The 13328-nt window shown below is 35.8% G+C and overlaps 1 protein-coding gene across 2 annotated transcripts in view; it reads right to left on the reverse strand.

The window, feature by feature from the left end:
- The window catches only part of LRRK2 (leucine rich repeat kinase 2), a 69594-nt gene that overhangs the window by 24038 nt on the left and 32228 nt on the right, over window positions 1-13328 (reverse strand). For both annotated transcript variants that reach the window (XM_062638313.1, XM_062638312.1), the window contains exons 20-31: window positions 13130-13318; window positions 11380-11501; window positions 10568-10637; window positions 9896-10116; window positions 9141-9391; window positions 7672-7820; window positions 6866-6959; window positions 3961-4147; window positions 3406-3587; window positions 2664-2893; window positions 1511-1638; window positions 105-323 (exon numbers count right to left, since the gene is read on the reverse strand). In XM_062638313.1, the coding sequence (XP_062494297.1) occupies window positions 105-323; window positions 1511-1638; window positions 2664-2893; window positions 3406-3587; window positions 3961-4147; window positions 6866-6959; window positions 7672-7820; window positions 9141-9391; window positions 9896-10116; window positions 10568-10637; window positions 11380-11501; window positions 13130-13318 (2042 nt within the window). The remainder of the gene's footprint in view (window positions 1-104; window positions 324-1510; window positions 1639-2663; window positions 2894-3405; window positions 3588-3960; window positions 4148-6865; window positions 6960-7671; window positions 7821-9140; window positions 9392-9895; window positions 10117-10567; window positions 10638-11379; window positions 11502-13129; window positions 13319-13328) is intronic.

Here is a 13328-nt window from a genome sequence, read left to right on the forward strand (position 1 = left end):
AGTTTGCTGTCACACTAAAAATGTACTTAATTATGTGTTAATTCATGTTAAATCCTGAACTAATGCTAGGATGTTTTCAACATTATCAACAGTATGTAGCTCACCTTGAAGTGAAGACTCTCCTTTACTATGATTTTCCGAAGTCTGATAATGGAATCAGATTCTTCAGTAGCATTCACAAAGTGATAATCTTGGATTGCTGGGAAGCCTCGCTTATTCAACAGCTCTCTAGTAATTTTACTCATGCAGGCCTTACGTTGCATTTCATCAGAAACATCTAAATGAGTGCCAACAAGAATGACGGGGGATGTTGAAGCTCGAGCCTGTTAGTAAGATCCAGACAGTTGATGTTATTATTTCATATCCACACAAAATGTGAGCAATTTAGTCAAAACACTGAATACAAAGAAAAAAGCAACTGTTTATTCCCCTTTAAATGTAACTCTTTAAGTTTGAAATCTGAAATACTATTTCATGTCTTTATTCAGAGTAAGTTTAAACTGCAGTCTCATAAAATAGCCTTGACTTGATAAGGCAGTAAAAACGCATTAGCCTATAAATACAAACCATGATTTTTAACATACAGAGGTGAGTCTATTTTAAAATAGAAATATAAAACAAATCTGCTTTTTTTGAAAAGAAGCAGTGTAGATCTGTATTTCATACTTTGCAAATTAATAACATTGCCAGTAAATTAGAGGGACAACTGCATTTTTCATTAAAAATGACCAACAAAACGGAAAGTGTAATCTGCTAGTTGTCATTAGAACAGTGCAGCAATGATACACTGCATATCAGAGGAGAACACATCAGAAATGGGCTTCATCAACACTAAACATACTATAACCCTCTGTCCCGTATCACTGCTCAAGGTGGAAAGAGTGAAAAAGACAAGCTTAACAAACAGAATCAGTATACAAAATCTTCATGTAATAGCACTGCTCAGCCATGGCTAACCACCATACGAAAGGAAAAGACAAGGAATGCTCACTCACCATGGGGTGATTTCATCAAATGAAAATAAAATAGTGAAATAAAAATATATGTAAGCAGATCCTTAGACCAATTTTCCTATCATAGTCCTGGAATCATTCCTGTTAACAACAGGAAGCTAAGCATACACTTAACAGCATGATTTCAAACCTGCATCTACTCAGTTTTAAATTAGTAAAATTCTGATTTCCACAAAATTTACAATGGCATAAAAGAGAAAGCGGGTTTAACTACTCATCCCTTTAACACTATCCCTTTCTTCTTTTTATCAGTTAATTTCACATATTGCCAGAATATGTAAACTATTCTTTTGCACATCACTCTCTACCACTGGAAGTACAAACTGGTGCTGATCATATTTTAAATATGTATTTCAGCTCTTGTTTCATCTTACTGTTTTTATTTACTGAAGAGCTTCTTTCCTCTTTCCCTGTCTGAAAATATTTGTGGTTTATTTGCTGCTCACCAGCAGCTCCCTAGAATGTGAAATTCCATTCTGTACATATCTGTGGCTTACCTTGATGTTAAAAAGCCACGGCTTCATAGCATCTATCGCTGCATGTCCTTTGCTGAGATCATAAACAGCAAGATATAAAGCTCTTTGGGTCATAAAATGCGGATGGGTACTGTAGAATTCTTCTTGTCCTAATGATAAAAAATTTCCACTGTTTAGTACTTCCCTCATTGAACATCTTCAAGTCACAAAAAGGCAGCAGAACACTTATTTTCAGATAACTAATCCACAAATGAAATTAATGCTTACAGAAAATCATCTAAATTGAGAGGAAACCTATAATAACTATGAATTTTAGGTAGGTACTGTGTGGTAGCTTAATGACTGAAGCGTAGTGTTCAAACATGTAAGCTAGTTTTAAGTCAAGAAGTGTAAGATTTAACAACTGGATAAACACGTTTGCTACAAACACAACTTGAATGCTCATGATTCTTTTAAAATTTCAATATTGAATTTCTCCCTCACTCCTTCCTACCCCTCCTTCTTCCCTTCCTTGCTCTTATCCTTTCAGCAGATTTAAAATAAGACTCCCAAGTTCACATCATTAAGCACTTCAAATCACAACTGAAGCTGGACATTCAGCTTGAATGATGCTCTTCTGTGCTTATCCATTGTGACATAGACTGTATTTAAATGATCACAGACCCACATTTAGAAGCAACCCTTCTATAGGCTAAAGTGCCCCTGAATTTTACAAGTGCTTCTGGAGTTGCCCATATTTAGAAAGATTTCAAAAACACCGAACTTCAAAGTCTCTTAAGTGCTTTGTTTACTGGGACATTGCAAAACAGTGATGCTGTAGAGCCTAGACAGAGCCAGAGTATAGAAGGGAGAAAGAGAGTTGAAAGATGATTCTTCTGGTGATTACAAACAGTTTCTTGCTATTCTGAAGTAACAGTTCTAAAGTGCTGTGGTCGAAACGAGTGGTCAGACCACGTCTGATGATGAGAAATTTCTGAGGCTTTGTATTAAATTTGAGGGATTGGTTGCCAGTTTATAGAATTCACTAATTTATAAGTAGTCACTTGACTTTTGGTGTAAGCTTGCATAATTCTACTATCCACAACTCAAAATTTCACAGGCCTACTCCAAGAATAAGTAATGCATTAATGTGTTAGAAAAGGCAACAGGAAATGACAATAAGCTCTTCAGATACCTCCAAAATCCCACACATTTAATATAAGATCTTTCTTCAATTTGCCTTTCCCTTGAATGATCCAGTCTTCTACATCAATGCCTACTGTAGCTTTTGAAGAGCCCAATTCTGTCCGTTTGTATTTCATTAATTGTTGTAGCAGCGTAGTTTTCCCACTGCCGGTGTTTCCAACAATCATGAGCTTCATTCTGTTATAAGGTACAGCCTTCTTCAGTCGCTGTTGAAGAAATCTGGCATAAAAAAGTTTGCAGAACTCACAGCAGTGTGTAATAAAGAAAAATACCAACAGCACTCAAGACCAAGGAAAAAATCTAAACCCATACCATTTTCTTTATATTTTCAATATCTTTTTGATATTACTGGGATTTTAACAATCATCTATTCTAATTTCTGATTTGAAAGTTAAAGCTTAATTCAGAATATGCCTTTTTTTGTTTTGTAATTACCCAGAAAATGTGCTCTGTGCACTTGGGAACACAAGGAACATATTCAAAATAATTGGTAAGCACCGTTTATTGCATGGTTTATAGAAGCACAACATTCAAGAAGTAATATAGAAATCACTAGAATCTGTTTTATGTGTGTGAGTTCATATGATATGATACCTTCCATAAAGTAGCATACTGGAGTTCGTTAAGACAAACCATCATGTCTTTTTAAAAGGATATGTTGTTTTATTAATGCTTACTGCATATCCCAAGAAAGCAACATGAGGATATTCAAGAACAATAAGGCCACAAACCTGATAATGTCTCTGGCTTTGTATCCCACGTGTTTGAAATCTAAATTAAGATTGAGTCCTTCCAAAGGAAGATCCCAGATTTTGGACAGTTTTCCCATTTCATCAGGAAAGAATCTCAAATCGGGATTATGACTTACATCCAGAGAAGTCAAGTTCTCTAAGAAGCCGATCTGAGGAGGAATCTAAATAAAAGAACATTTATCGGGTAATTAAACATTACAAAAAACAGTATGAGCATGAACATTAAATACTTAACAGAATTCAGTATTACTTTTACCGCTGTATTTTTAGCTTTTTCTTTTTTTTTAATAAACGGGCCTGATTTCACATACTAATAGAAAAGGACCTCAAAATGAATTCATCATACAAACTGATTATATGATGACACATTCCATGCAGAAGAGCTTAACAAAATACGGTGATTTTCATTCAAAGGAAATAGTATTTGCAATTACATACATTTTATTAAGGATTTCTGGTGGTATGAGAGGTGACATAAAAAAATCAAAGAAACATTGAAAAACTATTTTCTTTAGATTGAATCTTATAATTTACCTCCTTTAACTTGTTGTGGGATAGGTGTAGCTTTTCTAGCCTAGACCATGCACATGCCTTTTCACTCAAGTCCAAGATGTCGATTTGGTTATGATTAAATAACAGCTCCCTTAAGTTTAATGATTTCCAGTGCACTGGTCCAGGCAGGCTTATGATCTTGTTTTGGCTTAAATCTACTGATCGCAAACTGAAAACATGAAAAATAAAAAAAAGAGAAGTTAGGAAATAAAAAAAATAAAACTGAGATTTGTATTGGAACTGAATGACTGGTTTGCCGATGACACCAAGCTGTGTGGTTCAGTTGATACGCTGGAGGGAAGGAATGCCATCCAGAGGGACCTGGACACGCTTGTGAGGTGGGCTGATGCCAGCCTTATGAGGTTTAACCATGCCGAGTGCACGGGTCAGAGCAATCCCAGGCACAGCCACAGGTTGGGCGGAGAAGAGATTCAGAGCAGCCCTGCGGAGAAGGACTTGGGGGTGTTGGTTGATAAGAAAATGAACATGAGCCGGCTTCAGTGTGCGCTCGCAGCCCAGAAAGCCAACTGTATCCTGGGCTGCATCAAAAGGAGCGTGACCAGCAGGTCGAAGGAGGTGATCCTGCCCCTCTACTCTGCTTCTTGTGAGACCTCACCTGGAGTATTGTGTGCAGTTCTGGTGTCCTCAACATAAAAAGGACATGGAACTGTTGGAACAAGTCCAGAGGAGGGCCACGAGGATGATCAGGGGACTGGAGCACCTCCCGTATGAAGACAGGCTGAGAAAGTTGGGGCTGTTCAGCCTGGAGAAGAGAAGGCTGCGTAGAGACCTCATAGCAGCCTTCCAGTATCTGAAGGGGACCTAGAAGGATGCTAGGGAGGGACTCTTCATTAGGAAATGTAGTGTTAGGACAAGGTGTAATGGGTTCAAACTTAAACAGGGGAAGTTTAGATTGGATATAAGGAAGAAATTCTTTACTGTAAGGGTGGTGAGGAACCGGAATGGGTTGCCCAGGAAAACTGTGAATGCTCCATCCCTGGTGGTGTTCAAGGCCAGGCTGGACAGAGCCTTGGGTGACATGGTTTAGTGGGAGGTGTCCCTGCCCATGACAGGGGGGTTGGAACTAGATGATCTTAAGGTCCTTTCCAACCCTAACTATTCTATGATTCTATTCTATGATTCTACTATTTAATAAATAAGCAAATGGATTAGATATCAGAACAGACAGTTTTCTGTCAGGAATGTAGACAGAAGATAGAGAATTGTTACTACAAGCAAAAGTAATTAAGGTGTTATTTTAAGTAGGTCTTCATTAACTCAGAAAATACATAAGATTGACTTAGTATAATATTCTTTCAGTGTATTTGTCTGTGGATGAAATTGCCTTATGATGAAAATAGACATCCACATTGTACTGTGTGCATATGTTGTAGACAGTAAATGGAAGAGTCACTTTAAATAAAAGTGTACATATTGTGGTAATAGTTCACTTCCTTATTCTTTCTACAATTTGCAGATGTGCTTGACTGTTCAGATTAGTAGGAGACACAGATAAATACGGTTTGCACTCCTGTAATTCAACTGTAAACAGTATAGTTAATATACATTTATACAGGTAACAGAGAATGGAGCTTAGCTCATGCCTTTAATTACAGGTCTGGGCAGGACCTGTGCAATGTCTAATTTGCTAGAATAAATATATTTAAAAAGGCAATTGCAATTTAGAATAACACTAACATGCAGTTTCATGGGCTTTTTTGATAAATTTCAAATAAAAAAGAAAAAAAGCAATTGGAACTTGCTGGTATTACCAACTGCCTAGAACCCAAGATTCCACTTACAAACTGGAGCTTTACTGGGTGATCTGAGCTGTTCTCTTTCTTGTTCCTAAGTTAGGAGATTAATGTCAGATGGTACACATATCTCACATTTTTATCAAAATGTTTCTAAGAATGTTTGTAAATACATACATGTTCATTAATTATATAGTTCAACTTCACACACATTTAAGAACTACATAAAGAAGAACATTTCATTTCTGTAAGTCATCTGTTGGACAAACATGCTGTTTACGTTGCTGTGGAACATGAAGCATGAAACTCATTGATTTGCCTGGGCTGGGAGATGTAGAACCTGAAAGGTGCACCATTTTTAACACATCCGTTAAATTGACTGCTGTGAATATAAATGTTAGCTTGATGAAACAGTGTAATATCATTTTAATAATGATTTGCTCTATGTAAATTTGATCAATGTAAGTTCACAAATTTGTGCATCTGCCTTCCCAGGGTGCCATCGGCACTCACATCTACCCACATCTATCAGATAACTGACCTGATTAACCCTTGCAAGCTCTCCTTCCACAATCTGATTCTAGTGACCTGTTAAGGTCAGTAAATTCTATAAAAAAAAAAAAAGCAGAAGCTTGATTTCCACAAGAGAAATGCATTGAAGGTACACCAAAATAAACGTCACATGCATCTTTATCACAATTCCATCTAGAGGAAGTGTCATTCTTTGAGAATAAATATCTTGTGATGTTTGGGAAGTGAAAAACTAATCTCAGTAGCCTTGTGCAAATGTCTGCAGAACTTCTTGAAAAGGAAAAATTGCCAGTGTCTTTTTACTGCTGGTTTCAAGAAAATACTTAGTTCATTCTGGACTTCCCAGCAAGAATTTTCAGCTTCAGTTCAAGCAATATACGCTCAATAACAATGATCTGAATTTGAGGAACAGAACTGCTCAACGAAGAAAATGGGACTGGTTTGTCTTCAGTTAAAAGCTTCTAATCTTTGAATTTAATGTGTTCAGAGAATTTTTTCTGAAACTCAGTAAAACATGTATGATTTCTTGCTTAACCAAGGTCTTGCCATGAGATTTTCATCAAGAACTTACAGTAACATCAATAAATACAATAATAACTTACTGCGGTAGAAGAAGAATTCCTTCTGGAACTTTAGTAAACTGATTTTGAGATAATTTTAAACTTGTTAAGCCGGATGACAAGTCAGGTATTGTTTCTAGAGCAGAAAAAAGAGGTTAATCCTATTACTTTTCAGAACTGCTTATTTTTAACACTTGAATTTTCTAAAATCAAAGACAGACTAAAAAGGTGAGTCCAACACCTTCTGTATACACAGGTCTTTTTACAAGCTACTGAAGGCAGAATCTGAAACTTTTTTTCTAAGCTGATTTAAAACTAAACTCCCAAAACTAAAGAAGTTTCGAACAGAGTTAAGGTACCGGTTTTTATCACATTACATCATACTATACTTCACCTCACATTGGCATTAAATAATGAAATAATCTTATTTACACTTTGCTGTATTGCCAGTATACATACATTCTCATAATTCACCCCGTGAGTGTTGCATCTTATGCATATCAAAATGACTTCAACGATTCAGCTGTGTTTAATGCAAGGCTAAGAGCTACCTTCTGAAATACTGTTATAGTAATTTAAAAATGGAAGATTCTATCTTAAAGACAAATAAATTCTGAGAGCAATTAGGAACTCCTGCAGTATTATTATAATCTTATTTATGTAATTTGTATTTTTCACAGATAAATTAATTTTGACACCATTTCACAAAATATGCTAAGCCACTGCAACACACGCGGGACAAGCATATGTGGTATTTTCCTTTTCTCCCAAGACTCTGAACGCTGGTGGCTGAGGAATTTTGTGGCTGGGAATGGTTCCTAGAAGGTGGATCCTACTTTCACACTTACCAAGAGCATTCATCCTGGCATTGAACTGCTCCAGTTTTGTACAGCCCATGAAGACATTCTCAGCAAGGGATGAAATATTGTTCTTACTAATGTTTAAAATTTTCAGTTCTTTCAAGCATATGGGTGAACATAAGCATGAAATTTTGTTTCTGAGAGAATAATAAGAAAAAAAAAAAATCCGTGTTTTGTTCAGAAACTATTAGCTGATAAATTAAAGAGTATCGATCTGACAGTGCTATCCTTACACTGGTAAACCACAAATAAGACTTTTGCCTGTATAAAGACCAGTAAGTCAGTAAAAAGCCTGGTAGAGTGGCAACATGCAATTATGTGACTGATATTAAGATTGTTGTAATTCATTTGGACAGCAAATATAAGCATGTACTACAAGGTGTCAGTTCCAGATTACATACTGCGGCTCAATCCCACACAAAGAGGATGGTTGCATTTGCAAGTAATTCCGTTTACTAAAGATGTGTTTGTAAGATTACAGTCACAGATTATCAATCTCGAACAACAACAAAAAAAATAAATGGAATTCTATATAGGGGATAGAATGGAGGATGAGCACCAATGCTACAAACAATGTATTCTAAGAACACCACCAGAGAGAGACAAAGACCCTGAAAATACAGAGACAAAAGAACCAAGCAGCACTGTTTTGCAAAGGTAATGTTGCTAATAAAATTCAAAATCAAGCTAATGAAGAGAAGAAATGCAACAGGATTTTGAATTTAAAATACCGCTTTTATATATTTGACTCACATAGTTAATACTGCTTCCCTTGGTTACCTACATTGCTATCTTTATACTTTGTGAACTTGTATGTAAGAAACCCATTTAAAATAAATTACCAGAGAAGAATGAGACAGCGTCTGCAGTTTACAGAGCTATCGATAATAGTATTCTTAAGAATAAGGTATAGGTATGAATTATCTCACGAGCAAATTCAATACAAAGTGATGCTAAATGAAACATTATGTATTTTCTCTGCTTCTGCCATTTCATACATATCCATAGCCAACAAAAGCAATTCCATGAGCCACTATAAAAAAAAAACAACCCTCTGGTGAATAAAAAATAGAATGAAAACTGTGTTCTGTATACCAAAACCCTAGTTGAGGGTACAGAGACAGAGACAGAACTGTGTCTGGAGAGGATGGTGTCTGGAACAGTATGGAGACATACTGCTGAACCCAGGACACAGCAGAAAAATGCTGAACTACAACATTTTTAGTATGTCACTGAAACTGCAATGCCCATCAAGGCCCAATACAGATATTCTCACATACTTTGTAATGCAACACTGAAAGTTGTAGCAGTTTACACAGTGGGGAGATAATGCCAATTTCACTGCTGAATAAACAATCCTTTTGGTGCTGTAACAGTCATCTCTGTCACCTGGATGACAAACGCATTACTTGCTATTGTGTTTGTTATGCTACATTCCATTTACTAATGCTACTCACCCTTCTAGCAACAGCTGTTCCAGATTTTCAGCAACATTTGTAAGAAACTCAGGAATGCACACAAGCTGATTGTATGAAAGATTAAGTTGCTTTAGAGTTGGACATCTGAGGTATGGATCCAAAGCAAAGGAAGGTCCAATGTCATTTCGAGAGATATCAAGATTTGCAATACAATTCATTTTTAGTAAATAAGTGGGAAAAGAAGTAAATCGGTTACTGTGCAAATCCAAGTAAGTCAAGCACTTCAAGTTCTGAAAGAAAAGGATAATTTGTTTTTCAAAAGTGAAAATATGAATTTACAGGTTTTAAATTGATTTATATTTTATACAACTTATTAATTTACTTCTATTTCTCTAACTAGGAAAACCAGCAGAAAATAGCAATCATAGCAATGTAAACCATAATATTTCTATTACAGAATAAAACATAAAGCATTCTTCAATATTTATTAGCTCAGATTCATAAAATTTAACAGCAGTAAATTGCCTGCATTTCTCAGTTCCATTTACATTATGTTACTCAATATAACATGTCCTAGAGCACTTCTCCCCAGTAAATGACTTAAAACAGTTCCATGAAAATACTTTTATTTCTAGCTGAATATAAATCTCCTGAATGAAAACTAAGTGAATGTATGAAGCATGCAAAAATATACTCCCATATTCATGGGTAGTACTGTTATGGGTAGTTGTTAGAGACAAACAACTTATTGTAACTAATCTCAACTTGTATTACATAAAATTAGGCATAATTACTTCACACAGTTGTTCTGGAATGTTTGTGAGAGCATTTTGGTGGAGCTCCAGTTTCTCAAGATGTTCCAGATGACTAGTTAAGCAGCTATTCTGGCTAATAGCATCAATATTCTCCAGTTCATTTGATGAAAGATCTAGTGATTTAATATATTCCTTTTCTGAGATCAATGAAGAAAGACTGTCGGATGGTCTTAGATGTGGTGAAATTTTTGAGGTGCTTTCTATTAAAACAAAAACATGGGAAAAATAGCATTATTTCATTTATCACATTATTAAAATTAAAATCAATCAAACTTGGAATCTAAAAATGCAGAAGACAGTGAATGTTTGGATATTGGTAAGATCCAAATCCATGAAAACTTCTATTAAGAGACAGAATTTTGTAAGACAGTAGAGAAGAGATGAACTGCACTGCACAACAGAAGTAACTTTTGAAAGCTAGTAAGGGCACTCATGAAATATCATTGTTTAATTCTACATAAATTGTTTGTGAAGCTCAGGAAAAAAAAATCCTAGATATGTGTTATATGTACTCCACTGTAGTATTTACAAAATGTATCTTTTTCTTTGTAAAGAAATACACAATCTGACTAAAATCTTTGCAAGTTATGCTTGTGAGAGAATTAAGGATGCAAAATCTGTTATATATGTTAAACTGTATAGTTTTCTTACTGGAGGACTCATCTGAAGGCAAGAATTTTCTTCTTTGTTTTATTAATGGTTCATAATCAGAGCCAGGTCCCTGGAAAATTACAGAAGAGAAAAAACAGTTATGGACACATACAAATATGGTCACTTTTAATCAGAACTTCCAGGGGGAGCCAAAGAAACTGTACATTTCAACTAAAAATAACAATAGGTCACATCTCTATAAAACTTACTGATCCATTCAATATGAAAGAACAGTAGAGCTGAAGTGTAATGGAAGTAGTGCATTTTTTGGCAACCTAAAATTACATTCACTGGGGGGGGTGATAGGATAGACCAGGATATTACAAAAAAACCCTTCACTGGGGAAGCAAGTGTCTACAGTTTCCTTTTATAGTCAATGGAAAGACACAAGCTCCTTTCAAAGGAGCGTGACTTTGATTCTACTGATTTGTCCTCTTATGTCTCCTTATAAAATCAGCCTCCATTCATCACAGTAGCACTCTGAATATTAGCTCCACTAAGGTAGTTGAGTCTTTGTGCATAGGCTGACAGTTTTTATATAGCCAGTTGAACACCAGACCAAAAATTTGAGCAATTCCCAGGAATGTGTACTTTCTATTGATCATAAATTTTTGATGAAATAAACTCTCATCTATACAGTGATTTGGAGGACAGTAATTGCATAGCAATAAAAAGAAATACTAAATGGCAACAGCAGGTCAAGAGCCCATATAGTTACATGACCTTTCCTAACACTTGATTATCAGCAATTTTGCAGTAGGCAACACAGATGGACTTAAAAGAAGCCTGGAAGGAGTAAGGAACTGACTTACCACAGAGTAGGAATGTCGTGGCATAGTAGGAGAACCTCTTTGAAATGCCATTTCCCTACCATATAAGTCAGCAACTGCAATGGAATTGGACTTCTTTTTTGTAAAAAGTGAACCTTCACTTCCTAGTACAAAAAAATAACACAGGAGGACAAATAAGTAAGAAAAATATTTAGAATCATAGAATCATAGAATTGTTCAGGTTGAAAAAAACCTTTAAGATCATTGAATCCAACCACAAAGCTAGCACTGCCAAGTCCATCACTAAACCATTTCCCTAAGCAGCATATTTACACATAATTTAAATACTTCCCGGGAGAGCAGCTCAGCTACTTCCTGGGCAGCCTGTTCTAGTACTTGAGAACCCTTTCAGTGAAGAAATTTTTCCTAATATCCAATCTGAACTGCCTGTGGTGCAGCTTGAGGCTATTACCTCTTGTCCTATACTGCTTTTTACTTGGGAGAACAGATTGACCCCCACTTCACTACAACCTCCTTTCAGGTAGTTGTAGAGGGAACAGGTCTTCCCTGAGGCTTCTTTCCTCCAAGCTAAACAAGTCCAGTTCCCTCATAAGACTTGTTTGGTAGACCCTTCACCAGCTTCATTGCTCTCCTCTGGACACATTTCAGCACTTCCATGTCATTCTTTTCAGGAGGGGCCCAAAGATGCTTTGTAACACATCTTTGTACTACTGCAGTATAAATAACATTTTAAAATAGGAAAAAAATGTATTTAAATAGATGAATTTGCACTCCCACATTTATTGAGAATGAAATACCAAATGCCATTCCAACTTTCATGATTTGGGGTTATCTGGACCCAGTTAGTGTTCCTCTTCCTAAAGCTACTTTTAAAACTCCTGTTGGCAAAGCTTGCATTCTTTTCACTATAATTTACATATGACTTAACAGCTTTCCTGTGTGGGACAATATAGTACTTATCAGTATGGTATGTCTGTGCTACAGTCCTACAGAACTTAAAACCAGTGCTGAATGATGTAAAGGAAAGAACAAAACAGAATCAAAACAATTCCTCAGGATTTTCTGATTCCAAAATTCAAATTCTTCATCTGTGATTATTTTAAGTACCCAACAGTTCTAAACCAACAGTGACACCTGAACAAATGAAAGTCATATTGGAAATCAAGGCCACTTACTCTTGCTGTTATGTTACCAATATTATGACAGAAATGCTGTAGGTTTTATAACTAAAGGCAGTCAGATTTCCTGACATACTTACCAAGAATGATGTTGGACTGAACACAGACTTGTCATTTACACTTTCTGATCAATTAGACATCCTTGGAATAGCACTTGTTTCACTTAATTTACTTGCTAACAATATAGTCTTTTATACTGGACTTACTGTACATGCTTAATTTAGAGACAACCTAGCAAACAGGGATTTCTAGACCACAATACACCTGACTTCACCATAAGACAAACTGCACTCTTGAAGCACTTGCTTTTTGCTGTAGACTGTAAAGGCAGCATATAAGAACAGTTCAGAAGCAGACATCAAAACAGTATCTACATTTGGTTGGATGGATTCCAGATTTTCACTCTGCAAATCTGAATGCATGAAGTACTAATTTTAAATATGTAACTGAATAAAATGCTTTAAGATCCTAATTTTTTTTTTTTTTTCAAGGGAAGTAGTTTATCTCAAGTACAAATAACAACTGATTTTGGCTATGCTCTAGCCATGGTACACTACATTGAGTTTATAAAAAGAAGAAAGAAAAACAATTACCTTCACTATCAATATCATCACTCAAAGGAAAAAGACTGTCCACTAATGGGTCAGAAATGAAATTCCAATCATAGCTTTTATCCACTCCATCTTCAGAGAAGTTTAAATCAGAGGAAGTTCTTGATCTATCCTCTGAAATATTCTTCATCTGGAATTTAAGCACCATTCTTGCTAGTGCAGAACCCGCATCTGTATGTAT

This window comes from Pezoporus occidentalis, unplaced genomic scaffold (genome assembly GCF_034315485.1).
Source record: "Pezoporus occidentalis ecotype Australia unplaced genomic scaffold, CSIRO_AGI_Poc_V1 ctg56, whole genome shotgun sequence".
NCBI classification, from domain to species: Eukaryota; Metazoa; Chordata; class Aves; order Psittaciformes; family Psittacidae; genus Pezoporus; species Pezoporus occidentalis.